Source organism: Melanerpes formicivorus, unplaced genomic scaffold (genome assembly GCF_026170545.1).
Source record: "Melanerpes formicivorus ecotype bairdi unplaced genomic scaffold, bMelFor1.0.p_v2 SCAF_25, whole genome shotgun sequence".
In the NCBI taxonomy this organism is placed as follows: Eukaryota; Metazoa; Chordata; class Aves; order Piciformes; family Picidae; genus Melanerpes; species Melanerpes formicivorus.
The window spans coordinates 3,853,797-3,881,281 of NW_027142377.1; the positions used below are offsets into that span (position 1 = coordinate 3,853,797).

General features: G+C 48.7%; 1 protein-coding gene across 8 annotated transcripts in view; it reads left to right on the top strand.

The window, feature by feature from the left end:
* The window catches only part of SERTAD2 (SERTA domain containing 2), an 89,921-nt gene extending 66,357 nt beyond the window's left edge, over window positions 1-23,564 (top strand). For 5 of the 8 annotated variants that reach the window (XM_068153093.1, XM_068153094.1, XM_068153097.1 and 2 more), the window contains one exon: window positions 22,033-23,564. In XM_068153093.1, the coding sequence (XP_068009194.1) occupies window positions 22,037-22,978 (942 nt within the window). In that variant the 5' untranslated portion in view covers window positions 22,033-22,036 and the 3' untranslated portion in view covers window positions 22,979-23,564. Of the gene's footprint in view, window positions 1-1,780; window positions 1,934-2,685; window positions 2,994-3,156; window positions 3,351-22,032 lie in introns of those variants that run through there. The other 3 variants (XM_068153098.1, XM_068153095.1, XM_068153099.1) reach the window with 3 other exon arrangements.
* The last annotated feature ends 3,921 nt before the right edge of the window (window positions 23,565-27,485 follow it).

Sequence of the window (27,485 nt, forward strand, 5' to 3'; positions counted from 1 at the left end):
ATCAGGCACAAGGCAATGTGAGGAGCAGTGTGGCAGTAGGATTATTCACCTCATTTAACCTAATCCCGTCCTGCCATGGTGAAGCCTCTGCTATGCATGAAGTGTTGGATGGAGCTCTGCTCCTGTTGATTCATATTGTGGCCTATGTTTGGTTGAGAATGCTTCTGAATGTAGAAGCAGATTGTGCTAGTTGTGTTGGGAGGAACAATGTAAACTACAGCCTGACTATAAACTGCTGCCAAGAAAGGCCCAGGGGAGTTACAGCAGGGCACAGAAAGGGTGGTGAGTTTTCTCCTGTGCTAGCGTAAAAGTGAAGCAACCTCACAAAGTAAGAAGCAGTTAAAACCCAGACAATACTGTCTCAGGCCTTTTGCAGCTGAGCATAACATGGCAAGATCAGGGCCGTGGCTCTCAGACTGGAGCCCAGCTGCTTATTTAGCAAATGTTTGTGGTTCTGCCTACAGTGCTGGTGATAGTGTGCACACACCCAGGCACAGGGACTGTAAACCTGCTGCGGACTTTGAGCTCAGGAAGGCAGGCACCACTTGGCTGCATGCATCCGCAGTGTCATTACGCAAGGCCAGATCCTGCTGTGTTACAAATCTGGTGTAAAGGAGGGCAGAATGTGGTGCTGAAATTCAGTGGATCTAGGAAAGAGCCACCCCAGTCAAAAATGTACAAGTATCACAAATCCTCTGTCTGGCTTTTGAGTAGGCTGAAACCCACTGAGCCAGTACCAGTCCATCCGGGCTCTGAAGAAGATGAAGCTTTTATTTAGCGATTTATTCATTTGTTTAATGATTCCTGAGATTTCAAGAAGAATCACAGACTTAGAGAATTGCTTCAGTTGGAAAAGACTTTTAATATCAAGTCCAACCGTTAGACTTCCCTAAATAGAAGGACCAAATCTCAGTGCCTTGCTGCTGGCGAGTATCCAGCCAGGGGAAGTTCTGCTTTTAATTTTTGCCAGCTCGCAAGCAATTTGCAAGTCACTCCACAAAATTCAGCAAGCACTCTGTGAACTGCTTTGCAGATCTGGTCCAGGGCTACCACTGTACTGCAGGCAGAGGATGGGAGTGCTTGCATCTCCTCAAAGAAATGGCTGATAGCATGGGGTGGAAGAAGGAGGATGTGCTGAGGCCTCCAGAACTGGTAGTTTTTTAGATCTGATGCCCTTTTCATCCCGTTTCAGTAATTTCAGCAGAGCATCACCTGAAATCCAGCCTTGGTGTTTAAATTTCAATTAGATGGGGGCTTTTCAGTTACAATTTGAAGAACTCATAAAATCATCAGTTTATCTCCTTGTGATTTGGCAGACTTCCAATGTTAATTGTTTGGTTATTGGGGTTTTTTTTGGTGGTGGTTTTTTTTTTTCCCCTTGTGGATTTTTGACAAATCCAGTTTCCAGTTTAAAGAAATGTCCCCTCAGAAAGTATCCCTTCTTTTTGGTTTTCTAGCTGAAAATGAAACTTAATTTTCTAAGGAGACCATCAGCTTTGTTCCTCACAAATGATTACATATCATTTTGAGCATAATACCTAAGCAAGTCGTGATATTAACGGCTAATAATCGCCTTTATGTTAGGTCTTAAAACTTGATTGTCCTCAAGTACAACTGGTTTTAGTGGAACATAAATGATCCGGGGCTGCGGCCAAAGGTGTGAGGTGTTTGAATTGCCTTTTACAATCCCAGATGGGATTACCGTCCTTTTTTGAACACAATCATTGAGGGAATTTAAAACAATTGTCTTTTTTTCCAGATAGTGCCTGGTTCTGAGCATTCCCCACCCCTTCCCCCAGGTCTTCTGAAGAGTCTGGAGAACAAGTCATGTGAGGAGTAGCTGAGGGAACTGGGCTTGTTTAGCCTGGAGCAAAGGAGGCTGAGGGGAGACCTCATTGCTCTCAACAGCTTCCTGAAAGGAGCCTGGAGCCAGGTGGGCGTCGGTCTCTTCTCCCTAGTAACAAGTGATAGGACGGAAGAAAGGGCCTCAAGTTGCCCCAGGGGAAGGTTAGGTTGGGTATTAAAAGAAACTTCTTGACTGAAAGGCTCCTCTGACTGGAACGGGCTCCCCGGGGAGGTGGCTGAATTCTCATCCCTGGAGGCGTTTCGAAGAGGCAGAGATGTGGTGCTGAGGGACATGGTTTAGCCCTAGACTTGGTAGAGTTGGAGAACGGCTAGAAGCGATTATCTTAAAGGTATTTTCCAACAGAAACGATTCTGTCATTCTGTGATCTCCGTGTGGCCTCACTTTTGTGCCCAGATTAGCAGCGAGGATCCTACGGAAGGGGGCCTCCCAGGTGAGCTGCGGGGTTTGCTCCGGCCTCGACGGGAGGACGGGTTAGGGTTCGGGAGGCGCGCCCCGTCCCCCCGCAGCGGATGGCCGGGATACTTGTCATATTTGCGGTTGGGGCGCCTTGGCACCGGCCTTTGTTCCCCGCCCCGGGGCACAGCGCTCCCCGGGGCACCCACGGTGCTGGCGCTGGGGGCTGCGTTGTGGGGGCCGTGCCGCCCACTTGGAGCAGAGACACGCATGGGCTGCGCGGGAAGCCGCGGCGAGAGGAGGAGGATGAGGAGGAGGAGCGGCGGGGAGGAGGGGGAGGGTGGGGAAAGGCCGGGGCCGAGGCGGAGCCTTGACGCGGGCCTGAGGGCGAGGAGCTCGTCGGAGCCGCCCCTGTCGTCAGTGCTGTCGGCAAGTGCTGGGAGCCGGGGCCGGTGCCTCCTCCCTCTTTTCCTCCTCCATTGTATAATGCTGCGTGATCGCAGCCGCCAGGGCAGAGCGGAGGCTTAAATCCTCACGCCGCCTGCGCCTGCCGCTTCCTTCTCCTCCTCCTCCTCCTCCTCCTCGACCTCTTCCTCCTCCGCATCCCAGCCAGCCCCTCCCCGGAGCGGCGCGGGAGCGACATATGGAGCTGCTTTAGGGCGGGAGTTTGCGACCTTCCCCCCCTTACCCCTCTCCGGCTCCATGCGTTAGTTTTCAGGTGGAGCTGCATGTGGTGAGTGGGGCTGGGAGCCGGGGTGGTGGCAGCGGCGTGCGGCGCAGGGGAGCGGGGGGGGCCGCGACACCCACCCCCGCTCTGCGAGTCATCGGGGCTTCTTTGAGCTCTACCTTTAAATTTGGGCGGGTGTCCTCCTCTTCTTCTCCTGGGGGCGGTGGTAGGGGGGGATCGTGCTGAGATGAGCAGAGGAGAGAGTTGCTCTTAAAATACCTTCCGCCCCGCACCCCGGCGACACAGGGGGATCTTGGGCCGAAGCAGGTGCCTGAGTGTAGTTGGAATAGACTTTTTTATGGGGGGCTGCTGTGGTCTCAAGGGCCGCGCTCCGTCCAACTGCCAGAACCCGGCTTTACTCTGGTAAGTGAAGGGTGTGCGACGGGGAACCCCTTGAGCCAGGAGGAGACGAGCCTTGCTCCCTTTCCCCAGCCAGCAGGGGCTTCGGGAGAACCCTGAACGTGCTTTCCGTAGTGCCAGGAGAGCTCCAGAGGGCCTGGGGGGGGGACTTTCACTGGGCTGGAGTAAAGCTGACATATGGCTGGGCAGGACCCGCCTGGCTGAACCTTTGCAGGGGTTGGTGCTAGGGCAGGGGATTAGTGTGGCTTCCCTGAGCACTTGGGTCTTCCTTGGGAGCAGCGCCAAGCACGCAGAAACAGGCATCGGGGCCGCGGCGGTGTGTGTGGCGGGGGTGGGTAGGATGTTCATCTTTTGGAACCAATCGCAAAGAAACGTGTTTCTTGGGATATCTTTCAAGGTGGGAGAATGCTTGGGGGGAGGGTGCGGGGGGTTGGTGGTGTGTGTCGAGGTGGGGGGAATCCCTTTGCGATGTAACTTCGCTTTAGAGCGTTTGCTGATTTATTCATGCCAGGAGCCTGAAAGATAAGTTGCGCTTAAGCATGAAAATAGGAGTGCAGTTACCTGGTGTCAGTTTTTGTTTTGTGGAGCACAGATGGAAAATCTAGGGCCACTTTTGTTTTGGAAATCTATCGAGGGGGTTCTGTGCTGTCCCCTGGGACCCTTGGTGTCTGATTTATAGTTATGGGTCAGCTGTCGGTGTAAAGTAAAATGGATCTGCCCACTTCATCTCCTATCCTGGGGAGCTGGGGGGGCTGTCAGCCCCTTTCCCCAAACTTCACCACAGCACGCCAGAGCTGTTGCATGTGGCACTCTGTGTTCAGACAAGTCGAAAACTCTCGGGATCAGGGGAGTCCTTAGGCTTTTTTTTCAGCTAGTGCCTGATGAAGTCAGCAGGGTGGCGCTCACTGCTGACAGTGGGTGCGAGATTTGGCCACCCTAGAACATGCTGTAGAGGGCTTGGCCACCCCCTAACATCAGTTTTGTGCTTGTGTCTTTCAAATGGAGTAAGCAGTTTTTATTTGCCTGAGTTCAAATGACACTTCCTACCTTTTTATTATGATTTTTTTTTGTTGTTGTTTTGGTTTGGGATTTTTTTTGAGGTGTGTGCGGGGATTCACCTGCACCCCAGGCTTGTCCTGGGGTACCAGATTCACAGAGGCACTTCAGTTTCCATCCAAGGGCACAGGAAGCTTTCACATGGTATGGCGAACTGTAGGGATTAGTATCTTCTTAAAAGTTTCTGCCGCTTGTCCTTATATTGCTGTAGAAATGAAGCAAAGCATTTGACTAAGCAGGGTAAATTGACGGTATCACTTTCTGCTTGAAGTAACAATGCATACATTTTTACATCATCGGATGGTATCTCTGGAATCTGATGTAGCACAATGAGTAGTGGTGGTGGTAGAGATAGGAAGGAGGAGGATTAGCAGTTTGTGCTGCCGGACAGGTATCTGAGAATGTGTCCTAGGGAAACGTTCCATTGTCCAGGCAAGTACTGCAGCATTTAACCTAACAGCTGTAGGTCTTCCTCCTTTGGTGACTGATTCTACTTCCATTTGAGTTGGTAGCAAAACCCACTCCCTCCTTTCCTGCAGGAACTGAACTGGACAGCTAACAAATGAAACTGGACTTTGTGCATCTATGTGGTTTTTTCATGCCAAGCTGATTTCTTTTTCCTCCGAAGCTGATCTGAAAACAAGCAGAAAGTTGGTAGCTGTAGATATTTCAGGCTTTGTCCGTAGAAGAAGCAGTCTTTAAAGAGCCTTAAATACATCTGTAAGGACTGATTTATTGAGAATTGTAATTGTGTTCCTTTGTACACCTGCTCTCCTGAATGGGGAAGATGAAATAATGACAGTTTCTCGATGTTTTGGTGGAAATAATAAAGCAAATAATCCTAGCACTCGAATTGTCTGCCTGAGTGGCACATCAAGGAGCTTGAGATAATGTCTTAATATGATGAAACCCCTCATATTTAACATTCTAATTTAACATTATGTTTGTTTTTTCAGTTTCCATGAAGTACAGCAGATCTTAGGCAATGTCTAGCTTGAAGGATTTTGCCATAATTTACACAAGCTGCTTTTATTTTTCCCCCTAAATAATGCATTGGGTGGGGGGAGGGATATTTTGTTTTTAGGAACTCTCTGACTTCTTTTTTTTTTCACATGGATGTAAAACACTCCTGGCACAGTTCATCTCCAGCAGTGCTAATGCTAGACAGGTGATCCAAAATGCTTGTGACTATTTTTGTTTTTATGTAACATCTTAAAGTGTAATCTGTCAAGCACGGAGAATGCAGTACTTTGAAAGTGTAAGTAGTCTTCTGGTGATCTACTTTTTACAAGGGCTGGGTAGCAGAAGAGACATCTTCTTTTAACTCAGCTTTATAGGTGAAACCAGCTGGCTCTTGAGCCCCAGTTGCAGTGGTTTCTTAACATGCACACGCACACAAGTGCCAGTAATGGCAGCTTCCAGCTACCAAGTCCAAAGATCAGGAGTGTTCCAAAGGAGAGAGCAAGGTCCAGCTTCAATGTAAGCAGGTTGGCAGTGGGCACGTATCTTGAACATAGGGGAATCTTTTGATAATTAATAGTTTGGAGAAAATGGAATTTGCCAGTCTGAGAATGGTTCTAATTTTCTTCATGGGAATGTAATTGCATGTTTGCTGCCACTTGTTTTATTTCTGAGCTTCATCAGTCAGAGAAATGGTGCTGCCACCAAGAAGCACCCACTTTCTGTAAATGGAGAGAGACCCTCAACATGTGTTGGTTCCTTAACTCTTTAATAAACAAGGGCAGGTTTTGTGCTCAGCATTGCCAGTGCAAGCACTATAACAGAAAATAGGATAGCAATGCTGGCTGTTCAGCACAAGTCTGGAGCAAAAGCCCTAACTTTGCTGTGGGGTGCAGTCGAGCAAAACAAGAGTCCAAAGCAAATGTGTGGCTGGGAGGCAGCAGAGGCTTGGTGGAAGAAATAGGCCTGTGTGTCCTGTGGCTGTACAGTACTGATCACAGCAGGGTCCATGACCTCTCTCTTATGGTTGTGCCAGTATCAAGTGGTGCATTGTTGTGCCGCACAGAAGCTGCACACCAACGTTTGCTTCCCTGGTGGTGACTCCCAATGTTGTCAGATGCTCAGTGTCATTGCAAAGGGGCCATGAGGAGCTGCGAAGAAGTGCTAGAACTGCATCTGGGAGATTCCTCTGGTGCAGAGGGGAATTCCTGCATAGGGAAAAGCTGATTTGAGGGGCATTTCCAAGGGAGAGAGCTAGGGTGGTCTCCAGGGGGTATTGGGCAGCTGGTGGTAGTCTCATTGGTCTTCAGAAATGGCTTTAAAGTCGTGGTGAGGAGCAATATGGTTTGAAAGGACTGACTGAAGATGGTGTCACATCACCAGAGAGTGAGCTTTTGTTTTTCAAGTGTTTCTTCGAGAGTGGAAGCTCAGCTGGCTCAGGTGGGACAGCAGCCACCACTGCGTCAGTGTGATTGTGGATTTGGCCTGCTGCAACAAGGTTGAAACCACACTCAAGAGTCCTGTGTTAGACAAATTCAAACCATTATTCTTCTAAGTAAGGGGCCACGTTCAGCACTCCGCTCTGCTTGGTACATAAAACCCTAAGTGGTGCCATGTCACCTCTGAGGTTCCCAACCTGTAGAACATGATCAGTGTCTTGAGGAGCAGTGGACTTAAAGAGGAAGTTCTCATTAATACTGCTCCAAAATTGAGTTTTAAGTTGTGTCAAATGGCACGAGTCTTAGTCTGTGTAATTGTTAGGAGTCAAAGCCTGTTTACTTTGCTTTCACACCAGTAAGATTTATTGGATTTCATCTAGCAACTTCCCAGTGAAGTTAGAATAAAAATCGTATTCTCAATATAGTAGAACACAAAGAGAAAAGTGGCGATGTGGGTTGTTTTCCTTTAATGTTATTTTTAGAACTGGGCAGTGTGTGGAAGCAGCAGAAGAAAGAAGTTCCCTTTTCAAAGGAACCCTGAGTTGGTGGAAAGACCTAAACTCGTCCTTAAACTTGCTCAAATGATCTGTAACAAACAAAGCTGTTTTCTTGATCCCAGATTTTTCCTTCCTCCTGGGAAACCCTTGTGCCGTTTGAGCCAGACTCACCTTTAATGGAAACGTGACAATTGCTGTTTGCTTTCTGACAGTTTCTTCTGGTAGCCTGTAACATTAGTCTTTAAAAAACTCTCTTGCTGTGCCAGGTAGGCAATAAGGTTGAGTGAACTGTGCTATAGAAAGAGCCACCCGCGACTGGAGGTAAACTATGCGGATATATGTTGGGGTGGAGGTTGAAAGGAGCGTGGAGGGCATATTTGAAGCAGACTACGCAACTGCTACAGCAGGTCTGACTAGTTTGAGATGCCTTAAGGCAGCTTTGTCTTAACTTCAGGTAGCTGCAAAATGAAGTTTTAGAACCTAAGTCAGAAGTACATCATCGTTTTCCGGTGCCTCCACCAACTCCTTTGCCTTTTCACATGTTTTTACAGGCACTCTGTCACTCCTGGGAGCAGCGTTCGGTAGACGCACGTACACGTGCAGGCACATCATTTGCATACTTCAAAAATACACATCTCATCCAGATAGGAGGCTGGTGTGCATCTGCAAACTGCAGTGCTGTTTTGAGCCAGTGGCAACATTTTGCTCTGTGTGTCTGTGTGAGTGAAGCTGCTCTGTCTAAGCATTTTTGGCATCGAATGATTTGTTGCCGGTTGCTTCTTGTTCCTTCGCGTGTCCCTCTGCAGGAGGAGGGCCGTTGTTAGTCTGTGCTGCGGTCAGAGTACTTCCATGCTGCCTGTCCCAGGGGTACAATAGCCTGCTTAGGTTACCCTCCTGTGATCTAGCTCATGATCTCCCTTACCTTTCTCCACCATCTGTTTGGCAAAATTGGCTTTTCTAATAGAACAACAGTTTCCCTTTCCTCCCCTAGCTTAAGTATTCCACAAATAGCTTGCGAATGAGTAGAAGAGGGAGAATGTTTTCTGTGTGTGTAACACGCAGGGAAGCTTCCTGTTGCTGCTGTGCTTCCCCTGGCTGTCAGGGGTACGATACGTGTTACATATGTGCTCTGATGTGCTTGGTTGTTGGTTTTCTCAGCGGTGGGGAAAATCAGTGTAACACAATCTTGGCTGAGGTGAATGGGTTGTGCCTGCCTGAATATGAAATTGAAGATGTTTAGTGTCAGTTTCCTGATCTCCTCTCCTGTGTTTTGCACACCTGATTTCCAAGTTGTGAATAAGGTGCAAAATTAGGTAGGAGCAAGACCAGCTTAGAGCTTGACCTAAAACCAGCAGGTTGGCTCTCCTGAGGAAAAGCTGCCGTAACACGTGCGGGTCTTGATTTAAACCAGATTGCTGTTTTCAGTGTGGCTGTAGAGCTGGGGTCATACTTCTTGAGCGATTCTGTAGCAGAAACAGCACACAAAGAAAATAATCAGAATACTCCATGCTCTTTCTGTTCACTGGAGCCCGGGCAGGAACTCCTAATGAGGCTCCTCCAGCCCACCAAATACCACCTGCAGGTGTTTCTTGCTCTTCTCCGTCCTACAAGTGGGAATTTACGAGTCACAAGTTAAATCCATCTGAGTGAATGTCCCATCTAAATTCAATGCCTTCAAAGCAAAATTCAGGCATTTTCTTGTAAATGTGAAGACTGAGGCAATCCCTCTTAAGACTGTAGAATACTGATGTTGGAAACCTAATTCCCTACATTTGTGCTTAAGTTTGTTCTGTGTTAACAGACCTGCACTAAAGTCTGCTTTGAAATGCAGCTCTAATGCAGGTGTTGTGAAGATAGGCTACTAAAAAGGTGTCCCCATATAGACTTGAATGATTGATTTGAGAATGTTTAAATTACTGCATGTAAATTTGGGTGGATCCCATGGTGACTGTTTTAAGGGGTATAGCTTTGGTATGTTAGGGGTTTTTTTGTATTATTATTGTGAAATCAAGCAGGTGTCATGAAAAATGGCATCTCTTTCATCTCCAGCTTGTAGCTGTTGCAGGTTGAGGATAGCTCAAGGCTGGCCAAAGTTCCCTTTATCAGTTTTCAGCAGGCTCTTTTGTAGGGTGTGAAAACACACTCTGTATTTCAACAAATGCAAGAGCTTCAGTGTGCTGGACTGAGAGGCCAACAGTTACCATCTTGTCTAACATCACTTTGCACTGTCTGAGCAAACTTCCATGCCAAACTTGTAACTACCTTTAGTTTTTGTCTTGTTGGGGTTTTTGTTTGTTTGTGGGTTTCTTTGCTCTTGTTTTGTTTTGTTTTGTTCACTCTGGTGGTGGAGAAATGTCCCAACAGCTTCTCTACCTCTTTAAGAGAAACTCAGGGGTGAGTGGGTGCTTTTTCACAGAATATACTTGTTTGCAGAGCAAAAACGTTGCAAACAACTCTTGTGCTTTGGGAAAAAACAACCCCCAAACAATAACAGCCCCCAAACAATAACAACCCCCCCCACAAACCAAAACCCAGGGAAACTCCTTTCTTTTCTCCTCTTTTAACTCTCAGCAGTGAGAAACTGGTTGCCAAATAGAGTCTGCAGGCCAGGAACTAAAATGACTTGTCATTACATTTTACAGTATATCTTTTGTTAAAGGCTTAGTTCCCCCCCCCAGCCCCTCACCATTCCCTGCTTTTCAGTTTGACTGTGATAATTTATTCAACACTGTTTTCAGAGCAATAACCTACTTTTTGGCACACCGTTCAGTTCTTTCCACAGCAGTGTGGGTATTTCCACCCCCCCCCAGCCATGTGTTTATTGAGGGTCTTACAAGGAGGGAGAAAAGCACCGTCTCTTTGGGGAGAAGATGCTACGATGCGCTTGGAAGCGAGGATTCCATTCGAGTCATTACACACACACGAGGAAAAACTCTCTCATTATACACAAAGAGGTCTCCTCGTCTCTCTTGGATGCACTCACCGCTCTCATTAACCTTTGCAGGAATTGCACACACCCTGTGAGGATGGGGCTGCAATACCCAGTCCCTACCCATGCTAAAAATAATCAGCTAGACCATGATACGTGTGTGTGCCGTTATGTTGTACCAGGCATCTCCAGCACTGTGTTGCCATAATCTATTGTTCAGAGAGAGGTTGCAGGGGAGGAGGGAGGTACAGCCAGCCTCGCTGTTTCATCATGCTCCCTCAAAGCCTGACCAGCATGTTGTCATTGTAGCAGTGGCAAGAGAGTGTGTGTTTGCTAGCCTGTGTTACTTTCTGGTGGCTGTGCTGGCTCATTCAGACTGTTCTGAACTGAATTTACAAGTCAGGTGCTTCTTTCCAGCCACTGATTTCACTGTGCTGATGCCTGCAGGCCCTGCAGTGGGAAGAAATGGAAGGCAGTCAGCCCTTGGCTGAGTTGGGAAGAAATGGAAGGCAGTCAGCCCTTGGCTGGATTTGGCCTTGAAGCAGTACACAGCTGTCTTAATTGCTGTTTTTCCACTGCTTGAAGATATTGTGGCTCTAGTTCTGCCAGTACAGAGCTGTGTGCACTGGCTCCGGTGTGGCTCCTTGCCCACTGGCAGGGAGATTTCATCGGCCATGGTCCCAGCATCTCTTGCTCCCATGTAAGGAGGCCCAGAGTACTGGACTTGGGAAAAGAAACTGTGATGTGGAGCTACAGGGGGAGCTACTTGGCTGATCCCAAGGAGGCTTGTAGATAGAAACCCCTGCATATTTTTTGAGTGACAACAAGAAGAGTCTGCTGAGAAATGGGTTAATCATGTAGTAAAGCCAGAGGATCTGGCCTAGTGCTGTGCCTCCTTTCATTTACTGCAGCTCTGATTTCCTGCTCCTGATGCCCAGGTGTGTAATGCAGCTCCTAGTCCTCGAGCTTTGGATGTTGGCAGCAGAGTTACTGTGGCCCCTGTGTATGCAGGCCTGGTGCCTCCTTAAGGCTGCCATGGGGACACACGAACTTCAGAATAACCTTAGCCCAGAGCTTCGAAGCACAGAGTCCCAGTCAAGCTGGTCTCCAGCGGGGAGGCTGCTGTGTGGTGAGTGGCATGGGTGCTGTTGTGAGTAGATAGAATGGAATTAACCAGATGCTGCGTGCAGCCAGCCTGGGGAAGAGGATTTGGCACAGAGGTGACCCAAGGAGAGGGCAACTTGGCCATCTTGCCAAAACCTCAACCTCCCCTGTGATTAACCCTGACAAAACAACTCCCAGGAGTAGGAAGAAGGGAATCTTCCACCTCAGTCTGGCTCAAAGCAGGTACTGCTGGTGCTGGTGGTCACTTGGTCTGCTGCTGCAGCAGGCCTGCAAAGGGCTGAGGTGGCATTAGCACTTGTAGAAGGCGTTTCATATAACTTCCAGTTAAGGACAAGGCCATAAAAGGGCAGGCTGGGCTCTTACTTGCAACTGCTGGGTGCTGCTGGAAGGATGCTGGTGGAAGATCCTGTCTGAAGCAAAGCATGTGAGAATCAACATTCTGGCTATGTGAGACCTTTGAGATAGAAATTAATCCAAACCTGTTCTTTTTCTTCCAGTAAAGACTCCTTGTTATGTGAATAAACCCTATTTTGAGTACATGTTTTCTAGCCTCACTATGCTGCAAAGCTCTGTCCCCCCTCTTGCTTCACACTGAAAAGAAGTTGTCAGAGCTGCTCAGAGCTTTTGCTCCTGATTCCAGCCTCACAGCAGATTTGAAATAGCCCAGCTAGCTTTAATCATAGAATCACAGAATGGTCAGGGTTGGAGGGGACCTCAAGGATCGCCTAGTTCCAACCCCCCTGCTGTGGGCAGGGGCACCTCACACTGGAGCAGGTTGCTTAGAGCCACATCCAGCCTGGCCTTAAAATCTTCCACACACAGAGAACTTGTACAGTCTTGTTCACCTTCTGATTCTGCCAGGGTAGTCTTTAATGGTTTAACGAGCTAACAAGTGCTGGTCTGATTTAAACTTGCATTAAGTTCTCCTACCCTGATAGAATTCCTAATATTATAAACACCCTTAATAACACAGTTATAAGCGAGAAAGCCTGCTCGCCTTTTCCCAAACAATTACTTAATGAAGCAGTAATTTATGCTACGCTATATTTATGGGAGTCCACTCCAGCTTTATCAGACATGGTCTCTTTGCTGTGTACAGCTAGCTAAATAAAACCCAAAGCAACAACAACAACGCCACCAAAAAATACACCACCCCCCCCCCAAAAGCCCCCAAACCCCAGCAAACAAAACCCATTAAAAAAGGCTTCCCTTCTTGCAAGGGAACATGCTAGGTTTAGCAAGCTGGCAGCATTAGACACTGTTTCCAATTTAGCAGAAGCATGTGTTTCCTGCAAGACTTAACACACTGCAGAGTCGGAGATCGCCTTCAACTCTGGCTTTGCCTTTTTTTTTTTTAAGCATGGTAAAAAGGAGCTGGAAACTGGAGGCAGAAGTGGAGTTTGTAGTCTTTTGGTCGTTTTTACTCGCTTTTGTTTTCCTGAAAGCCTTCTCCTGGGGCTCTGATGTGCTGCAAGTTGAAGGAACTATCAAGAAAAGTCTTGTGGGTGGTACCGTGTAGAGAGAGCTCTCGCTCCAAACGTGGTTTCTGATTATTAACAAACAGCGAGAAGCTTGCCTTGCCCTCTGGGCCTCAAATAGTACAGTATGCAACAAGGGAGAGCAGGCAAGGCACGGGGATGGAAACAGTAGGATCAGATTACAGTTTCAAAATATCGCTGGAGCACGTTGGCTGGCGTGAGGCTATTGACTGGCTTTATAATTGCCTTGCTTATTTGCTAGGGAGAGGCTTTACCTTACTTTCTGATTAATGTGGATAAGACTTCGGGGACCTGGGGACACTAGGCTCAGAGTACCGGAGACAGCCCTCACAAGAGCTTCATGACTTCAGATCCTGTTCAAATGAGTGAGCTTCCTCTGGTGGTGTCTCCTGTTTGCCAGGAGGCTTCCTTGCCCAGTCCCTGCCTAATTCCTGCATTGACTAGCCCCTGGAAGTCACTTACTATGATTTCCCTTCTTGCTTTTATTTTGAAATAAAATTTATTACTCAATTATTTGATTATTATTATTTTGATCTTGAAAAGACTTCTGGCCCTTGGTTTAACTGTTTTGCCAGTCTGTGCTCACGGGTGCCTAAAGCAGGGGGACTAAGGCTTATGTTGCTGTAGGGAGAGGGAAGCTGTCACAGAGTCACAGAATGGTAGGGGTTGGAAGGGACCTCTGGTAATCATAGAGTCTAACTCCTGCTGCCAAGGCAGGTTCACCTATAGAAGGTCACACAGGAGCACATCCAGGTGGGTTTTGAATGTCTCTAGAGAGACAGACTTGACCATCTCTCTGGGTTCTAGTAGTGCTCCATCACCCTTCAAAGTCTTTCCTACTGCATGCAGGAGTGAGGTGCTGAGCAGCTTTGCTTGCCTCTGCTGCTTCTGGAGGAGCCCTGGTTCATCCGTCCAGGAGATGGCAAGGGCTAGGTGCCTATGAAATACTTGAGAAATACTTGCCTCTTACAGTTGCTGCTGGCACTGGCAGCCTTGCTGCCAAGGCTTGCAAACATAAACCAAATTCCCTCTATTCTGGAAGCAGAGCTACCCAGGAGGCCGATTTTTTTTGATACAGCACTGTATCAAAGAGTTTGGTGAAGTGTTTATTAAACATCACTCAGTTTAACAAACCAGAACAACTCACCACAGTCAGAATTCATGCAAAATGTGTTGGGGAAAAATGAACCTTGCAAACGGGGAATGTCTGAGCACTGGGGCTGGGGAGCATCAAAGCCCAGCACAGCTCTTCCCTGTACCTCTGGTCTAGGGCTGAGGGTGTTTGTGTCCTAAGCCGTGTGACAAGAGGCAGTTCTTCCCAGGCAGAGAGGGGCAGGAGTCCTCTCTCTAGCCAGGCAGCATGGATGCATTACGCTCCAACAAGTACAGTCTGCAAAGGAGCCCCAAAACAAACAAACAAAACAAACCCAACAAAGCAAACCCCACAAGCCCTCAGTGTGTAAGTGGTGAGCCAGCTGCAGCAGGCCGAGCGTGGCCGTGCGTTCCCGTGTGGTACACGCTGTACTGGCTCACAGGGATGCTGCTGTGCCAGGATTCCAAGACCCTAGTGTCAACAGATGAACTCTTCAAAGAGGGGTGTAGTGGTTTTCAGCGTGCTGTGCCTATCACCTCTGCTAGTCCCTGCTGCTTATTCACTCCAGCCTTGCACTTGAACCTTGACACCTGGGCTGCTCAGCTTGTTTTTATCGAGGCTGGGAGAGAGTGCCAGAGTTGTACCAGCATTCCCCTTCACTGTTTCTCTTCTTTCCCAGCTTTGAATGGGAGGATGCCTGTGCTCTCAAGGGGGCAGGCTGGCTCCCAGCTGCCCAGGGCAGGTTTGCTGCAGGACAAGGAGCATAGTTCTATGGTTGCTGAGCCTGTGGTCCCGCTGCTGAGGGGTCTTCTTGAGGTGTGGCTGCTCTCCCTGCCATGGCCTTGGGGATGTGAAAACGGCTAAGGAGAGAGTTTTGCCTCCACAGCTGTAGGGGACAGACACTTTGAAGTTGTGGGGACTGGTTGCAAGTTGAGGTGATCCCTCCGGCTGTCTCTTGCAGCATTGAAATGCCTTATGGCAGCCTGGCCTGCCCCTGCTAGCCCAGAGGCTATAGCCCTCATCTTGCCAGTTGAACCCATTGGCACTAAAGGCCTTTTTATTTTGGTCCTGAAGCTATCAATGCCAAATCCTGGTCCTGCTGAAGTCAGTAACAACACACTCATTGACTACCTTTGGGCCAGGACACAGCCAATGCAACCCTCAAGGATGAGGAGTGAGGGACGGAGGAGGAGGAGAGGCAAATAGTATTTCCTGTGCCAGAAATGACACAGAAAGCCCTTGCGTAATTTACTGGAGAGAGTCTCCAAGAAACACTTGGTGAGGCTCATGCACACCTGAGGCTTGGAAATCTTGGGAATGAAATGTGCAAATGCAGTACTCTCTCAGCAGTTGGGGTGGGGGGGGGAGCTTTTCTGTTTGTTTTTTGTTGCTGGTTGTTTTCTGTGCATGTGTGCCTGTGAAATAGCATTTCATTTTAACTCCCCTGAGTTGCTTTTTTCTTCCTATTACTTTCTTTTCCCTGTGGTTTTAATTTCAGCAAGCAACTGGTGCTGCTTTAAACTCCCCTTTTTGCATAACCTTTGCTGTTCACCTCTGTCTTTTGGTATTTGTCTGTATGGGGGTGAATGGTTGTCTTTGGGCTCTGGGGTTTGATGCTTTTACCTTCTCGGGAGTGCCTCGGCCTGCGTCCCAGAAGTGAATCTGGCTGTAGGGAGCTGTTCATTCTCTAGACCCCCTGATGGGGTGTCACAACTGTGTGAGTGGAAATGGGACTTCTGAAAAAGCCTTTTCCTCTCTCCTTTTTGGTGTTCAGTTCCTCTTTCTTGTTTTTACTTTCCTGTCTGCCTTGATGAGTGGGGAGGGATTAGTGGGCTGTGATTTCCAAGGTTTCATTTCCAAGAAAAGCCCTCAGTAGTGAGAGGCATTTTAACCCAAACTGTTAGAAGCCTTTGAGAATTAACATTAAAGGGCATTTGTATTATTGGTATGATAGCCAAACCGCTTTCCCCCTCTGCTTTTGCTGATCTAGTACCTTCCCTATGCCAAACTCCCAGGCAGTAAAGACTTCAGAGAGAGTTTGAGCAGTGACAAGGTAGAGCATCTGAGTATCATAGTATCTTAGTATCAGTCAGGGTTGGAAGGGACCACAAGGATCATCTAGTTCCAACCCCCCTGCCATGGGCAGGGACACCCCACACTAGATCAGGCTGGACAGAGCCTCATCCAGCCTGCTCTTAAACACCTCCAGGGACAGCACCCCAACCACCTCCCTGGACAACCCATTCCAGGGCTTCACCACTCTCATGGTGAAGAACTTCCTCCTCACCTCCAACCTGAATCTCCCCACCTCCAGCCTCATTCCATTCCCCCTAGTCCTATCACTACCTGAGATCCTGAGAAGTCCCTCCCCAGCCTTCCTGTACAATGCTCCTTTGCCATGTGTGTGTACCTCCATCCTCTGGAGAGCAAAGGGTTCATCACTAGGTGGGCTCGGGCATAGTCAGGCATTGCCTGAGGTTTTGTGTCCTTAGCAGCTGATGGTTAACTCCAGAGAGCCACCCGCTCCAGGCTGAGGATCTCTTCTACAGAGCCCCAGCTGCATTTTTCCCAGCCTGGGCTGCAGAGCGTGCAGAGCCAATCAAAGGAAGCTCAATGACATGCAGATGAAAAAAAATGAAACGTTACTTTTGTGTGTCAGTTAAGAAAAACCAACTCCCAAACAGTGCTGGGGCTGCTCTGGCTCTGAGGCAAGTGCAATCACCCTAAATGGGCAAGAAAAGAAGGCAAGTTGGATCCTTCTCATCAGCAGTGGTTCAGCTTCTGGGTCTGGGTCTTCCAGAGCTGGAGCCAGCTGGTGGGTAATAGTGGAGAAGATCTCCAAGTAACTCCCCCTGCCTCCATCCCTGCATAAATACAGTTTTCCTATTGCCTGTTTTTTCAGGCTGCTGATTCCACATACCAAAGTAAGCTTGAAACTCACCTTGCAGACCAGAACCCTGCAGCACCCTAGTATTAAAGTAACCATGTGTCATCCCATCTCCGCTCTTAACACTTGGCCCCAAAGTCATGTTTGCTGGCAGATGGGTGGAAATGCAGCAGAGGTACATCTGGCTGGGGTGGCTGCTCAGCCAAAATAGCTGCATGGAAGATCATCCATGCATGTGACCCTTTGCTGCCCGTCAGGCCCTGTGTTTTGGGTCGCTGTTGACAAGCTGTCCCATTGTGGCCATACGAGGCCGAGTCTGTCTTCGGACACTTGGGAGCCTGTGGGTGTATCTCATTCCGCACTGATCTTTCACCAACCTGATCTCTGAGTTGGGTCTCTTCATTTTCCTAGCGGGAGCTTCATCTGGAAGGACTGGGAGCAAAGTTTGTGAGATTAACAGAACCAAACCAGATCAAATGTTGGTGTTTGGGCTTTTTGTGGTTTGGTTTTGTTTGTTGTGGTTTTTCCCTGTTTTTCTTTGTTGTGAGTATGTAGCTGGAGGAAAGGGGGGACCAGGGCAGGGATGAGATGGTTTGAAAGAAGGGAAGAGGTGGTGTGAACTGTAGAGAACAGCATGGAAGATCATCCATGCATGTGATCCTTTGCTGCCTGTCAGGTCGTGTGTTTTTGGTGGGTTGCTGTTGACAAGTTGTCGCCATTATGGCCATACGAGGCCAGCTCTGTCTTCTGACACTTGGGAGGGTGTGGATGATCTCTGAGTTTGGTGTTTTCATTTTCCTAGCAGGAGCTTCATCTGAAAAGTCTGGGAGCAAAGTTTTTGAGATTAGCAGAAGAGAACCAGATCAAATGTTGGTGTTTTCTTTTTAATGTTTTCTTTGTTGTAGGCATGGAGCTGGAGGAGAAGGGGGACCAGGGAAGGGAAGAGATGGTTTGAACTGTAGAAAAGGGAAGAGATGGTTTGAACTGTAGAGAACAAACAGGCAATGTGGTCTTAAGCTTTGATAGTCAGAAACTATCCAGAGGAGGGCTTGGAAGCCTGAAAGCATGTCTGTTTTCACCAGCTCTATCAGTTAGTCTGCCTCCTTGCCTCGCTTAGAGTGAACAAAGTGATTTATGGAAACTGTAGGAAAATGTGTTTACAATTGCTGTTTGTATGCCAGAAGAGAAGGGAATAAAATAAAACTTGGTAAAGCTGAGCCTAGTAGTGCTCCTTTGAGCTCCCTCTCTGGGGGAATAAACCCCCCCAGCTTAGGCTGGCATCCTGCTCTGCCCTTTAATGGTTAAAGGCGCTTCAGAGAGCGATACTGAGGAAAAAGAATCCAAAAGCCATGCTGAAAAGCTAGTCAGTGAAACTGGGAGTTGCCTGAATTACTTTATCTTTTAAAAGGACAAGCTTTCAAGCAGGCTGCGTGAAGATGGAGTGAGATGTGAAAGCTTGACAGTCACACGTACAGGAAACCTTGAATCGCTTCTGAGCTTCCTGGAAAATGACGTAGCGAAATGATCGTTGCCTTTCCTCGCTGTGAATCCCACAGCTCTCGCTGGTCGGCTTCAGAACCACCTGAGCTAGCAGCACCTCAATCTTGGGTGCAAAGAGGCTCAACTGGGTCCATTCGAAACGCTGGCTGGCATCTCCTGCCGACACCAATGAATGCTAAAGCAAAGAGAAGGGAGCGTGGCCACCCGAGTGGGCTGTTGCCTTTCCCAGGGGAAAAAGGTTTGTTTTGCGCTGTGAGCGTTTTCATACGTTCCTGGCAGAGCGTGGCAAACTTCAAAACTCTCCTATTCCCCAAGCCATTAAAAAATTCTCCTTTAAACAGAGCATTGTGGAAGGAGCATTGGTATGTCTTTGGAACAGAGTCTGCCTTTTTTCAGGGGGAGGAGGTAGCAGGAAGGGCTGGAAAGCTGCTAGCTCTGCTCCTAACCCCTTGCTGCCTTGCAAACGCGCTGGGCTGACCAGGGGGTTCGGTTCCTGCTAGCTCCTCCTGTTTGCTCTGCCTGTCCAAGGCAGAAGAAAGCGTGTCCATCATCAACCTTGGAACTGCAAGGCCCCCCACCCCCAACCCACGTGCAGTGCTGTGGAGTAGTCCATGGCAGTGACATTCGGGAGTGGAGGAAAACCAGGCTTCGGCAGCAGTGCTAAATTTCAGAGGTTTTGTTCAGCCGAGATTCCAGGCGTGGGGATCGCTGGGAGCTGGCCAAGAAGCTTGGATGGCAGCCTACTCGTTCTGAGCTCTGCTCAGCTCGTTCCTCCCCCCACCCTTTTTTAATTGCATAATATGCTAGAAAATGATCTGGATTTGGGACTTATTTTTAACCAGAAGAGGCTCCCTTCACCCAATCTGGGTTTGGATTTAATGTCTAGCAAATGCTCCAGAGCTCTTTGCTTTTTGCATGGAAATGTTGGCTTCTTTTGCCCCCCCCCCCCCCCCACCTCTGCAAGGGCTTTAGAATGTTCTGCCAGCTGCTGCTGGGGCTGTTTGCAAGTCCTTAGCTAGTCTGTCTGTCTGCAGAACAGGTGGATGGTGATCAAACTGCTGTTAGACCTGCCTGGTGCAGTCGTTTCACAGTCAGGGATGTTGATGGATGAACTGGGAATTGCACTCCAATAAGGGAGGCAAGTTTTGTCTCCTAGATGAGAGCTGCACCACAAAGCTTGTGTGAGAGGAGTCAAGTTTGGGGTTAAAAGTGTCTGTGTCTTCTGAACTTCCCTCTGGGTAGCTGGGGCTGGGAAGCATCCTCCACATTTAGTTCTAAAAAGGAGGCAGATTCCTTCCTGCTGCATTAGTATTTTGTCAAAGGGAGAGAGGGGTGCAGGGGTGAACAGGGAGCTGGCTGGGATCCTATTACAAAGGCAACTGGGCTAGCGTTCAGCACCTCACCACTCTGCCTGGGAGAATGAGAGACAGTTCCCAAATGTTTGCCTGGAGACACAGAAGCAGGCCAAGCACAAGGTGCTGCTCTGAAGCACCCATGGTCCAACACCCATCTCCACAGGACTTCTTTTTGGCCCATGGCACAGGCAAGTGAGGAATAGTAACAGCCTCTGTTCCTTCCCTTTGGACCCCTCACTACAGGAAAAATATTGAGGTGCCTGAACCTGTCTGGTGAAGGGTCTGGAGAACAGGTCTGGTGAGGAGCAGCTGAGGGAGCTGGGGTGGTTTAGTCTGGAGAAGAGAAGGCTGAGCTCTACAGCTCCCTGAAAGGAGGCTGGAGTGAGGTGAGAGTTGGTCTCTTCTCCCTAGTATCAGGTGATAGAACAAGAGGAAATGGCCTGAAATTGCACTAGGGGAGGGTTAGGCTGGATATTGGGAAAAATTTCTTTCCTCAGAGAGTGGTCAGGCATTGGAACAGACTGCCCAGGGAGGTGGTGGAGTCACCATCCCTGGAGGTGTTCAAGAAATGTGTGGACATGGCACTTTGGGATGTGGTTTGATGGCCATGGTGATGTTAGGTTGACAGTTGGACTTGAGGATCTGAGAGATATTTTCCAACAAAAGAAAATTCTGACTCTAGGCTAGACTTTGATGTGATAAACGACCTTATCTGGTAAATAGGGTGGTGCAAGGAGCAGGGGAGAGAGCCTGCTACCTCACAAGCACTGAAGGGACCATTCTGTTTCACCCAGGCAATGGCAGGTACCTCAAGACACCAAACCCTGGCTCACAGAAGATGGGTGGAGGTGTGGGGCAGAGTGTTTTAATTCCTTCATGCCTTTGCATTTGGGGGGATCTTCAGGTGACATTAAAATGAGGCTGGGACTATGCTGTGTTAGAGGAGCACCTCCAAGTGCCCTGAAACTTCCTGGGAGACACAGTGCTGGGGATTGAACAGCCCAACTTACTCCAAGCTCAGAAATGAGTTAGGATGCAGGGTAACCTTGGTGACATTACCTTTGTCTGCTGCCTGGCCCAGAGAAGAGCCATTGCCTTTCTGCTGAGTTTGGTTCCTTAGAGAGGCCCTACAGCATTCTTCTGTTTTTGAACAAAACCTGACATGGACACAGTCCTGAGTGGGCAACGTGCTTTGATGGAGGAGAAGCAACACCAAACGGTGCATCTAAGAGTGACGCTTCCATGCTCAGGTCCTGGAGCTCTTCTGGTTGTGGCTAGCAAGCTTCTGAGTGTCTTTCCAGTGGAAGCAGAGGCTGCTGCTGTTGCCTTAGTCAGCTGAAAGATAAGGAAAGAGCTTCAAACACTACCATGTGAAAATGCTCCTTCCCAGAAGAGTGGGAGATGAGAGTGCATCCCACCCTGCAGCTTCATGCCCAGGTGGGGACACAGTGTGTCCCCTGCAGTACTAAGGGATGAGCAGGGCCCTGCACTGCCATGTGGATTTGGCGCGAGGGACTAGGGGTGCTCCTGGTGCCCGGTTCCTGGAGGGCTGTGCACTGTCCTTCAGGAGACTCCAGAGCTTCAGAGCTCCTGTCCACAAATTGGGACCCAGGCACTGTCAGGATTGAGGGCTCTGGCTGCAGACTGTAGTGTAGAGAATGGTCTTGGAGGTTAAACTGGTGGAGTCACCATCCCTAGAGCTGTTCAGGAACTGTGGATGTCACACTTGGGGACATGGTTTAGTGGGCATGGTGGTACTGAGCTCATGGTTGGACTTGATCTTAGAGGTCTTCACCAGCCTTAATGATTCTATGATTCTGTAATACCTGTAGCTTGTGCACATTTGCACAGATCATTGAAGACCATGTGCTTAATGTAGGCAGGAGTGAAATTTGCTGTCAGGTGTACAAGAGCTTGAGCATTACAGATGCTGTTTGAATCCCTGCACAGCTGTGCTTAAACACCCTGGGCCAGAGCACTTCTTTAAGGTGGCTTCTGTGTCCTCATCAGGCCACTGTGGGCCACAAGAGACTTACATGGACACCCTGGAGGTGTTTAAGCCAGTGTGTGGACCTGGCACTTAGGGACATGATTTAAGATTGTCACTAAACTGGGTCAAAGGTTGGACTGGATGATCTTTGAGGTCTCTTCCAACCAGATGTTTTCCGTGACAGCTTTCTGCCATAGGTGACAAGTGGGATATGTGAGGAAGGGACAAGAGTGGCCAATCTGTCCACCCTCATGTCTGTGCAAGGGAGCAGGGGGACTTGGGGTAGTGATTCAGGTGGGGAGAGGAGGCTGTAAGCTTTGTTGGCTTCATTGGTGTCTCTTCTCTTTCCTTTCAGATATATGTTGGGGAAAGGAGGAAAGCGGAAGTTTGAGGAGCATGAAGATGGGTTGGAAGGCAAAGTGGTGTCTCCCACTGACGGTCCCTCTAAGGTGTCTTACACCTTACAGCGTCAGACTATCTTCAACATTTCCCTTATGAAACTGTATAACCACAGGCCATTAACCGAGCCCAGCTTGCAAAAGACAGTTTTAATTAACAACATGTTAAGGCGGATCCAGGAAGAACTGAAACAAGAAGGCAGCTTGAGGCCCGTGTTCGTGACCGCATCACAGCCTGCCGACCCCCTCAGCGACAACTTCCGCGAGGCCCAGCCGGCATTCAGCCATCTCTCCCAGCCCCTCCTCACCACCGACTTCGTAAGCACTACGCCCCTGGAGTCCTGCCTCACCCCGGCCTCGTTGCTGGAGGACGACACTTTTTGCACTTCCCCGGCTGTCCAGCATGATGGTCCCACAAAACCGGCCCCTCCTGCTCTCCAAGCAGTAAAGGACAGCTTCTCCTCAGCCTTGGACGAGATCGAGGAGCTTTGTCCAGCACCTACCTCCGCAGAGGCAGTAGCAGCCGAAACGGGAGCCCAGGACTCTAAGGAGGACCCCGGTGAGTCCAACCTTCAAAAGCCTGAGGGCTTCCCGGAGAGCAGAACAGCTGAATCAAAACTCATGGACTCACTACCTGGCAACTTCGAGATCACGACTTCCACAGGGTTCCTCACAGACTTGACCCTGGATGACATCCTGTTTGCTGACATTGACACGTCCATGTACGATTTTGACCCCTGCACGTCTGCCACGGGGGCTGCCTCAAAAATGGCTCCCGTCTCGGCGGACGAGCTCCTCAAAACCCTCGCTCCCTACAGCAGCCAACCAGTAACTCCAAATCAGCCTTTCAAAATGGACCTCACAGAACTGGATCACATCATGGAGGTGCTCGTTGGGTCTTAAAAACGTAGAGCTATAGCAACTTTTGGGTTGTTTTGTTTTTGTTTAACGTTCATTTGAAGTCCTCGGTATATTACACCCTTGGTAGTGTTCCCATAGTCCCTTCCCAGTGCCGATTTCACAGCAGCACTGTGCATGCATCCTTTGCTTGCCTTTCTTTGGAAGAGAAAAAGGATCCCACACGAGTTTTTTGCTTCAAGCAGAGTCGGAGTGCCTTCATCCACTTATGACCACTTCTGATGTATTTTAATTTTAATTAAGTTGGGTTTTTTTTTAATCTCTTACTTTGTTAAAGTGGTTCCTCAAGGAAGACCGAAAATAATCATCCTGCTACGGGGGGCGGGGGGGAGGAATAAAAAGGATATTGTAAAACAATGTTATTACCAAAAAAAAAAGCAAGCAACCAACCACAAACAAACAACAAAAAAGAAAACTAAAAAAAAAAGAGGAAAAATATTAAAAAGGAAAAAAAAACAATGGTCAGAGCTAAGCACAAGGATTGTGTTGGGGAAAGCTGTAAATTGCATGTGCATATTTGTCTATTTTTTCTATAAGTTTTATTGCAAGAGGTTAAAGAGAAGAAAAAGAATTCTTATTTAGATAATCTCAGTACCATTTTGAGCCCTGCTTAGGTTGACTTAGCAACTCAGCCTTGCCTGGGAGGCGTTAACCTGCTCCTCTCGGAAGCGTGGCGGCGCATTTACACGGCTGGTTTTGGGGGGGGGGGGTTGGGGGGGGGGGGAACCCCACAAACAAAAAAATCTGCTGCCCAAATTTATTTTCTATTTTTGTACAGATTCTGCAGTTTATGAGATTTGGGTTTTCTTAAAAAAAAAAAGAAAAAATAAAAGAAAAAAAGAAAAGAAACAAAAAAGTATAAACACAAACAAACAAACAAAAAGCCAAACAAACAAAAGATGAATGATTATCAACACCCAACCACACCCAAACAGATGCTGTTTATACACACAGAGATAACAAAAAAAAAATAGCTACTTTGATAGGGTTTGCTCCTGTAGTTTCTGCATAATTCCAGTGTACAAGAGCCACTTGTACTTTTATACAGAGCTGTAATGTTTTATATGTGTATGGTGCAAAGAATTGGATCAAATAAGCCTGCGGCCGGTTTCCCCGAATGCAAACAAAAAGTGCTTTAAGAAAGGGCTGGGAGCTACTTCTTGTCGGGAGTTTCACAAGTGTTTGCTCCCTGCTGTTACCCACTGCACACTACTGTGATTCCTGAAACTTAGAGCCATGTCCTTTTCCAACATCTACGTGAAGCAGTTGGCAGGAAACAGTTGTGGAACTTCACCTGAAGAGGTCCCCGAGCGCCGCCGCCACCGCAGCTGCAGCCGCCCTGCCCCGGCGCTGGGATGGTGTCCCCTTGCTGGGGACATCCCTCCTGTGTGACACGGAGCGCCTTAGCACGGCGGCAAATCAGCACTTCCTCCCCTGAAGCTCCGGGGAACGGTTTTTTAGGGGGAAGGTGCCTGATGCCCACCGAGAACCAACATCTGGCAGTGATCTTCCTAAGGGCCGGGCGCACACCCGCGGAGCGGGCAGAGGACTGGTGCCGACAGCATCCACGTGCCCTTTCTTGGAGCATTCCTCCTTCCCTCTTCCCCACCTCACTGTGCTAAGTGCTGAAAAACAAAAAGGCAACTTCAGTATTAACTGCAGTGAAGCATCTCTTACCTGCACTGGATGGACTCGCTTCAATATCCATTGCTGTCGAAACTGGAGCCCAGTCGTGTTCCACTGCTCGGCACCTCGCCTAGGGTCGGGTTCTCGTGCCGACCCTCTTACCTGCTTTACACTTTATGGACCTGTTTTACAACCAAGAGACAGACACAGCTTTTTCTATGCATGGTCCCGCCCCCTCCTCCCCTCCCAACGCCCCAGGAGTCCTCTCATTACTGCACCGATCGCTTTGTCGTCGTCGTCGTCTCTTTGTTTCGGTCCTTTGTGGTGTACACTTAATTTAAGAGGAAACCGCTCGCAACACATCACGCCTCGCTGCCATCGCCGCCGGGTTTTAGTTCTCCGATGGTACTTTTAGCTGTTTGAGCAGCCTGTAGTGTTGCCATGCCCCTATGGCTTCTTTAGGAGTAACTTTTTGTATTTATTTAAGGGATTTCTTTTTGTTTTTTTAAATTATGTTTGACGTCATTTGGCAATATTCAGTCAGTTCTGCTCCCTTCTTCTCATGGATGAAATTGGGTCTTGCCTGCCTTTGCGAAGAGGAGGCTTTTTGTTCTGAAGTGGCACTTTAAAGCAGGCCATAGATGTATTTATTAGTGTACAGGTAGGTAGATGTGACGTAGATGTGCACACGGACACCGTTTAGCAGTGAAGGAAGTCCTTGTCCAACCGGAGCTGGCGCCTGCGGTGATGAAACTGCAATTCATCACCAGGGTGTGCTGGGGCAAGCTGGGTCAGGGGGGTGGGTTTGCTTCTGTCTTTCTTCCAACCTGAACTCAGTGCAGGAACAGGATGCTGATAGATTTGTAGTTGTTTCCTTACCTAGATGAAAAGTTACTGTTGTGGCTAGGAAAAACATTGACCAAGTGTAGGGACCATCAGAAGTGAGGGGGCGAGGAAGGAGATGGTGTGAGGTGGTCCTTGCACTCAGCAGCAGCCAGACCTCACTCAGCTGCTCTCCTCGGTTCTTGTGAATCAAAACAGCCCTGACGGATTCTGCACCTCCTAGGAGTGACTGGGAACATGTTAGCCATGTGGGGTTGTGTGTCTGCACAACTACCATGCTGCCTGACCATCTTGGTAAGCAGTTGCCTCACCATGGTCAAACCTGACTTACAGTATGCTGGAGATGCTGAGGGGTTTTTTTGGGATTCCTTAATGCATTTGAACAAATCCCATCTGCTGGGCAACGTCATCTCACTGCCAGCTCTGTGGAAAGCTGCGCTGGTGGGCGAGCTCAGCCTGAGGTTTGCGTGGCCTCAGAAGAGAAGAGGTCTAAATCCACTTTACCTCTCAGAAGATGTCTGTGTATCCTTGGTGCTGAAGGGCAGTCCTCCTGGGGAGTCCATGAGGACACAGCCATACCTGCCTGTGGGGCTAGGCAAAGGGTTTGGAGGGCTGGTGCTGCTCCGTGAGGGCGGCAGGCTACCGCGGGAAGGGCTCAGCTGCGGCTCTCTCCCCCTCATAGTCACTTGCTGTCTGTAGCATGACCTTTGCCACCGTCCTAACAGCAGCCACGTGGGGGACTTCTCTGAGAACTACAGCAGGGGTGGAGATTGATATTAATGTGCAATGAAGTGACAAGATGGGAGCAGAACAGAAGAGCTTTGGATTTGAAGTGATTTCTCCCCCCTCCCCCCTCCCTAAATTATTTATTTTTCCCCCCCCCTTTTCCCTTCTGTAAATATATTTATTTTATTGTGAAGCTAACAACATCTGGATTGTAACGTGTACAGAATGTATGGTAGGAATGTATTCTCTCGTAGGAATGTAAATCTGTATGAAAAATGGTATGGGAGCCAGAGTCAGAGCAAATTAATTGAGTTCCAATCAGGATATGCATGGGTCATGTGACCTTTCCTTCCCGCTCCCCACCCCCTTCTTCTAATCTGGGTCTGGTTGTTTGAAATATGCAAAAAAAGGTTTGGATGAGGGACAGTTTTGTGGTCAAAATTAGTCCTCATCAGGCTCCTAGCCTGTCAGCATCTCAAGATGGGCCTCCCCCAGCACTCTGCTGGAATCTGCAGCAGGAGGCAGCAGCAAATGCCTTCATCTCCATCCTGCTGGCCTGGTAAACGAAGCTCAGCTGAAGTCCCTGGGGCTGGAGAGCTGAAGAAGCTTGCAGGATGTTGCCTCCAGCCCCAGAAGCTGTGCCAGAGCTGCCATTGCCTCGTTGCCAGAGGGTAAGGCCGGACAAGAAGTCCTGGCTCCACTCTGCACAAGTGGCAGAGGGTTTGGTTGCTCAAGTTCAAACTACCTGTGTGGCTCGGTGTGTCCAACCGGCCCCGGCCTCAGCCACCAGCGGTGCCCTCCAGAGCCCAGCGGGACTGCGCAGCCCTGTATGCAAAGGAAAGGGAATCTCCTCTGGAGAACGTTGTTGAGCAGCGTGACATAAAAGTGCATCAGTCTGACATCTTCCTTGCAGCCAGCTCCAACAGCAAGGCAGTGAAGCCAATGTCTGAAGCAGTCACTGTAAGAACAGATTTGGACCTCGCAACGGTGATGTTGGTTTTTTCCCTGGCTGCTGTGTGGCCGCAGCCTGGGTTGTTGAAAAACCAATGTTTTGAATCCAAAGTTTACACTTGTATCATCATTAAATGGAGTCAGTGGCAATGGGTCCTGTCTGACAAAGGGTTTAATTCACTCCAGCATCTTGTGAACTTTTTGTTCTTGTTACAGGGTTGGGGTTTTATTTGTTTCTATTTTGCTTGGGGATTTTGGTTGGGTTTTTCCTCCTTCCCCTCCCCAGTCAGGTTTCAGTACCCTGCTTCTGTGCAAGTTGCTTTCAGTGCTTCTAATTAATGAATGA